At 41.7% G+C, this 6128-nt stretch overlaps 1 protein-coding gene across 1 annotated transcript; it reads right to left on the reverse strand.

Annotated features, from left to right (window-relative positions):
• Positions 1–300: 300 nt before the first annotated feature.
• LOC127748337 (glucomannan 4-beta-mannosyltransferase 9-like) lies at positions 301–852 on the reverse strand. The gene is made up of 2 exons (XM_052262640.1): positions 698–852; positions 301–581 (listed from the first exon to the last, which is right to left on the reverse strand). The coding sequence occupies exons 1-2, from the start codon at positions 850–852 to the stop codon at positions 419–421; spliced, it is 318 nt and encodes a 105-aa protein (XP_052118600.1). The 3' UTR covers positions 301–418.
• Positions 853–6128: the final 5276 nt, after the last annotated feature.

Raw genomic sequence — 6128 nt, forward strand, 5'->3', positions numbered from 1 at the left:
TTGTGCATTTTAACCCATTTCTTGGAGCTGCTTATTTCATCAAACAAATATAATGTAAAGAAATTAAATTAAAAGTGTTTACAAATGAAAAGGAAAAAGAAAAAAAAAAGCTACAAAATCTTATCAACAATCCACCATAGATGCTGTCGACGCTGTGTTTGTCTTTTGTGTATACTTGTTTCCCAGGTGACAAACCTCTATTAACTTCCGTTATATGCCTTTTGCTATTCACAAGGAAATTTACTCTTTTAAAGAGTCACAGACTCTGTTTATGCAAAACCTTAAAAAAATTATCACCTCTTTTCTTTTTATACTAATATGCTGTGTAATTTGCCAGACCCTGTATACTACAACGCATTTGACAAGTGAAGGCACAAACTGAAAAATTTCACTGAATGAAGAACATAGCCAAATAGTTTTACGAGGTGGGAACAAAGGTGCCAACATATCCAAATGCCATGATGAAAAACGCAATTGCTTGGATGAAAAGGAAGATGAAGTAGTGGTTCTTCCCGAACATAACATCGTAACAGCCACAGAAGAAGAGGTAAAATCCCACACCAAGTTCCAACAAGTGAAACCTGATGAAAACAAAGATATCAAATACATTGATTTTTCAATGTAATATTTAATCAAATTGACAAATATTTTAAAATTGAAGAAGTGAATAACTAAATCATGAAAAACCCTTTTGTACCTATCTCCAATCTTGAATCGAGGCTTCTTCGATGCTACTTTACTTCCGGCTTTACTCTTGAGAGCATCTCCAAGCTTTTCAGTGACAACCCATTCGTTGGCTCGGCTAGCCTCGAGTAAACCAATAATTGTCGCCTTTGTTCTATGAAGAGACATGACATTCTCAAAGAGAATCCAGAACTCAAGTAAATTAAGCGACCTGAAACAAAAGCATAGGAAACAGATAATAAAGTCGGTCAACAAAAGTGTTTGTTTACTTGTAACACAAGTTACTTTCTTTCCATGAGATTCAACTGTAGAGAAGAATTGAAACAGGAGAAAACCAATAGAGGAATCAAGAAAGACCTTGGAGTTCCAACTGCATTTAGAAGGGTGATGACAGAAGGGATATAGACAGCACCCCATTTTGGAACCACAACCTCAGGAACCACAACGGTCACAGGTAACACAATGCAGTAGAACACAAACGTGGGCACGGATTCCATGTGTCGAAGATCTTTGGCACACCAGTGCGTATAGCACTTATCTTCGGCTGACCGGTGCGCCTTTGAGTGTTGTCCGTCAGATCTTTCTTGTTTTTTTAATCTAATGGTAGAGATCATTCTTTCTCTTCCCTCTTTTGATTGGTTAATGGATATCTTGTGTCAGAGGGGCTATTTTACAAATTTATTTTGTTGCTGGTTAGTTTATTTAGATCTAAAAACTATCTGGGTTTATGTAGAATTACTTAACGATTTTTAAGATGAAATTATTTGAAGTTAATGATTCTGCGTTACGATTAATCAAAGACGATTGGGTTGGGCTGGGAAGGAAGGAGTTTCATTGTTGAGAATGTTTGATGCATACTAGAATCGCATCGACGTTTATGTTTTCGTCACTAACCATCAATAGAGTTACAGGAAGTTCCCCCCACCCCACCCCCTCGTGAAATCACACTACAAAGCTGCCTACTCTCCAAATGGCGTATCTATTGGCATATCGTTGGTTCAGAGGATGAAGATCTGCATAGTGTCCTCACCGGATCTAGATTCGATCACTCTCGGATAACAATGAGTGGTGTTTCGACTAGATGTATGGCTTTGCCGAAGACGATCAACAAGGATCGAAGCGGCGTGGAGATGGTGGGCAAGAGGATAACGAAGGAGAGAACTAATATTTTCCGGGTCGGGCCGGTCAGGTTGGAACACAGTTGGTTGGACTTGGCTCAATCCAGATGGGCCTCTACCTTATATTTTTTTCTGAGACCATTGATGGGCTCAAGTGGTGGGTTATTAATAATTTGTTAAAAATGGATGACTGGTCTGGTATGGTCCAAAAAAAAACTTACATGGCTGATGAAAAATAGAGGAACACCCAGTACTTCCGTCGGAGGTGGAATTAACATGGGGGGAACGAGGAGTTTTGCCTTCGATGAAGAGGAGAGGAGCTTCGATTAGGGTCGGGTATTAGGGGTTGGGTTGCTAGGCGTGTTCGGGTTTTGGTTTTTGGGTCGAGTCAGTTGCTCTGGTCTAACACCAGGTCAAAAAAATGTTATTTTCCAGCATGACCAAACAAAAAAAAATTTAAAAACCGTAAATATACAAAAAAAAAGTGTAATTATGAACAACTTACCTGCTTCCATTGACTACATCTATCCATCCATCCATCAACAGGGCAAGGCTAACAATACGAAGGGATTTTTCACTGACCCACTCAAATGGAATGATTGATAAGATTAGATTAAGGCTATAATTTAAATTTTGAATTCATTCGGTGGTTATCGCCTTTTTTAGAAATTCGGTTATTGCCCTTGGTAATTGCACCCACATTAATTCCCAATTAATGCCCAGTCTAATCAGTTTTAAGGGTTATTTATGAAAAAGAAAAAAAAACTTAAAAAGGCGGGAGGTGTTTCGCCAGATTAACGCGCGTACGTTTACGTTTTTCACTCCCCAAAAAAAAAGTGCATACTTTTCAAATAAGGGAATCCACCCAGTACCAAAAAAAGGTAACAAAAAAACAGTTATTGCATGTATAATTACTAATTAGTTGCAAATACGCTAAATGAAAATAATGCAGAAGGGAAACAAATCGATAAGCAGGTCTTTGAGAACCCACACATACAATAGTTGGTGAAAGGCACCGGATCACGATTTGGAAATGATAAATGCTAACAACGCAAGATAATTCCCTAATTATGTATCAACCGCTCAGATGACTTGTTTTATATTGGATGATTTACATCCCCTGTTTTTTGCTTAGGGCTGTGAACTATCTGATACCGTCACAACTAATTTATACCAAACAGCCCAGAAAATTGTTAACTCTGATAGTCAATGGGGAGTCACCGAAAAGCGTGTTTTGCGTATGTTTGGGAAATATTCATTTCAATTTAAATCAATTCAAATTACTACTAACAAGCAAGGAGATGATAAGATATTGATAGTTAACCACATCTGGATTAAACAAATTTATACTGACTACGAAGCATAGAATATTAATCTTCCGAATCAATAGCAATCAAATTGGAAATAACTCAGAAATTTTATTCTTGTCGTGTAATAGTCACTGGCGAGGAGGGATAAACCGATTAACAGTTCAAGATAAACAGATTTTTGATATTGAATCGATTAAAGTAGATATAATAATCGGTACCGAGTTTTAACTAGCATTTCAGAAGATCAAAAAGGCGACCAAAGAAACAAACCAAATAGATCATTCAAGGCTTCAGGCCTTGATAGAAACCAACACAACATAAAGATATCACACATGTGCACCATGTCAAATACCTCTGTCACTGTCTTCACCCTGCTCCGGTCGAATGCCTGCCCGATGGAACAAAGATTTCTGCTTGACCTCCAAAACATCGACGACCCTGTTTGCCAGGTCACGCTACTTTGAGCTTTCCGCCATAATTTCGTTTGCCTTGTCATACAGTTGGCGAATAGTCTTGCGAAGCAACTTTTCCTCCCAGCACCGTGCCTTCTCATTTTCATCCAGTTGATCCTCCTTTTTCTTCAACTTGACTATTAACTCTAACCTCTCGGCATTGACCCTAAAGAGCTCATCTGCGGTATTTTCAACCCTAGCCTCCCAAATCTCCTCCTTCCTCTCAAGTACGGCCTCAACGAGGTCAAAATCCGCGGACTTTGCATCTCTACAGAGGACGTTGATCAGATCAGCGATCGGATGTTCCATGAGGTCATCGGGACTAAGGCCCTGGAGGGTGTCAGAATCCTTCAACATTTTCTCAGAAGTATATAGTGGAGAGAGCAGTGGAAGGTGGGAGAAATAAGGAGGATGATAAGGATGGACAGAGAGGCGAGAGAAGGGGTCACGGCAGAGAATAACTGGGAAAGAAGCATTAGGAGGGATATGGTTTCTCATTAACGGGCACGTATACATACATAGTCCGTAAAGTGGGAAGCTACTTTGAATACTTTTTCCGTAGAAAATGAGTAATTCAAAAATAAATTATATTTTAAACTAGTTACATGGACGAAAAAAAATTAAAAGATAACAATTTAATTACTTATTGGCTTAAATTAACATTTCGTGTTAATATATTTTTAAATTTATTTTTAAAATTATTTTTCAATTTCAATGCTCAGCTTTAAAAATTACGATTCCTGTGCCAAACCCAAAAATGAAGCATCGGTTACAGTGGGTGTAAATGAAGGCGTATGTGGCATGGTACCTGACTTATCTGGTGAGCCGTTTTGCAGTATATAAGTTGCCTCCCCAGCTTTCCTTCATCGCGTCTGGTGCCCGTAATTCATACTCTCTTGTAACCTTTCCCTCTCCCCCCTACCGTCCAAAAAATTTAAATCAAATAGGATGAAATTGGGTGCAACCTCCGACAAAGGCAGTAGAAAAAAGAAGGCCAGATATGGAAGAAGGAAAGGAAAAGGGGTGCCCCCCGTGGTTGTCCGCTAATTCTCTTCTGCCTCGTGAAATATGGGAGAGAATTGCAGCAAGGGTTGCGTCGGCCTCGATCAAGGATCTGTTTAACATGCAGGTGACTTGCAAGGTGTTTTTGGATGCAGCCCGCTCATCAACAGTGTACAAGGTGGCCTCCATGGCGGAACTACCTATCGTGTTTGGTTATGACTTAGAGGACTGTCCTGAGGATGGGTTCCTTTATACAAGCACGCGTAGAGGAAATCGCGGGCGACGTCCAAGCCCACTACATGTGTGCGATGCTGCTACTGACGCCAGGTGTTGGGGACAAGGCGCACGCTGGCAGGGGGGTTGAAATGTATGAGAACGTACTGGCTGCTAGAAAAATCGAATCGTGCAGAGAATTCTTTAGGCAGTTGTTCGCAAATCCGCTGATTGGGGTGCAACTGTCGGATCCAGGAAAGCCCGTCGTCTGTCGGTCAAGCGTCTGCCCGACCCGCGGGACCATGGGTGCCGCCAACGATTCGTCGAGTGTGTCGTACGTCCACTGCCTTGCCAAGTTTGAGGTGTTGCATTTCCTTAGTCTGTTTACTTTCAGATAAAGCTTCATTGTAACCAAATTTGAATGTATTTCATTGCTAAGGATTCGTGCGGTTGAGTTGGGTGGCATTGTAAATTTCCGCTTTCGTGGGTCAGACAAATGACATATTCGAACCGATGCATATCAGCGTGTTTTAACTTTTAAACGCTCTCACGCATAACCTTCGATAGAAGCACTATTTCATAACTTCATTAGCTAATAGGTAAAGCGGAATGTAAAAAAACAGACCAGAACAGTTCAATATTAGTGTTGGGCCTAAACAGTACAATACTAGACCTAAACATACATTACCGGGGAGGGGAGGGGTCGGTTTACGGTGTCTCCATCCCGTTGTTGCACTGACCCCTAAGACCTGGGACTTCACCTGTCCAGCAAAATGTCGGCTAGCTGCCGCATGATTTCTCTCAGTTGAGTCCTGAGTTCATGTCTCTCTCTCTCCATCTAGGATACACAGTACTCGATCGACGCAACGGCCCGTTGTATGTCCTCAATCGATTGGCTGGCTGCAAGTGCTATAACTTTGTTAGCAACGTATTGATACCGACGCAAATGACTAGACGTGGGGGTGTCGCAAGAACACATTTTTTGCTTACCAGTTGCACCTAGTTCCGCGGCGGGAGTATTTCTCACTGTCGTACCGTGCCGTTCGCCGTGAACAACGAATCGATTGAACGCATACGGCTGCGGGAGCTCGCTGCCCAGACCCGAAACGGGCGGAGTCATCGTCACCGTCGAATTGTGCCGTTTGCCGTGAACGAGTTGATTGAACCCTGACGGCGGCAGGAGCTTGCTGCCCAGCACCGTAACAGGTGATGCATTCACCTGGAAGTAGTCGTTCCAGGCATTCACGGCCTCTTCATAACTCCGGTTACGAAGAAGCAGGTTCCATGGAAAGCCATCCACCTGAGCCGCTGCTGTCTCGCTGTTGGGGTATATACCAGGTATCCTCCCT

The sequence above is a fragment of the Arachis duranensis genome, chromosome 6, assembly GCF_000817695.3.
Source record: "Arachis duranensis cultivar V14167 chromosome 6, aradu.V14167.gnm2.J7QH, whole genome shotgun sequence".
Taxonomy (NCBI): domain Eukaryota; kingdom Viridiplantae; phylum Streptophyta; class Magnoliopsida; order Fabales; family Fabaceae; genus Arachis; species Arachis duranensis.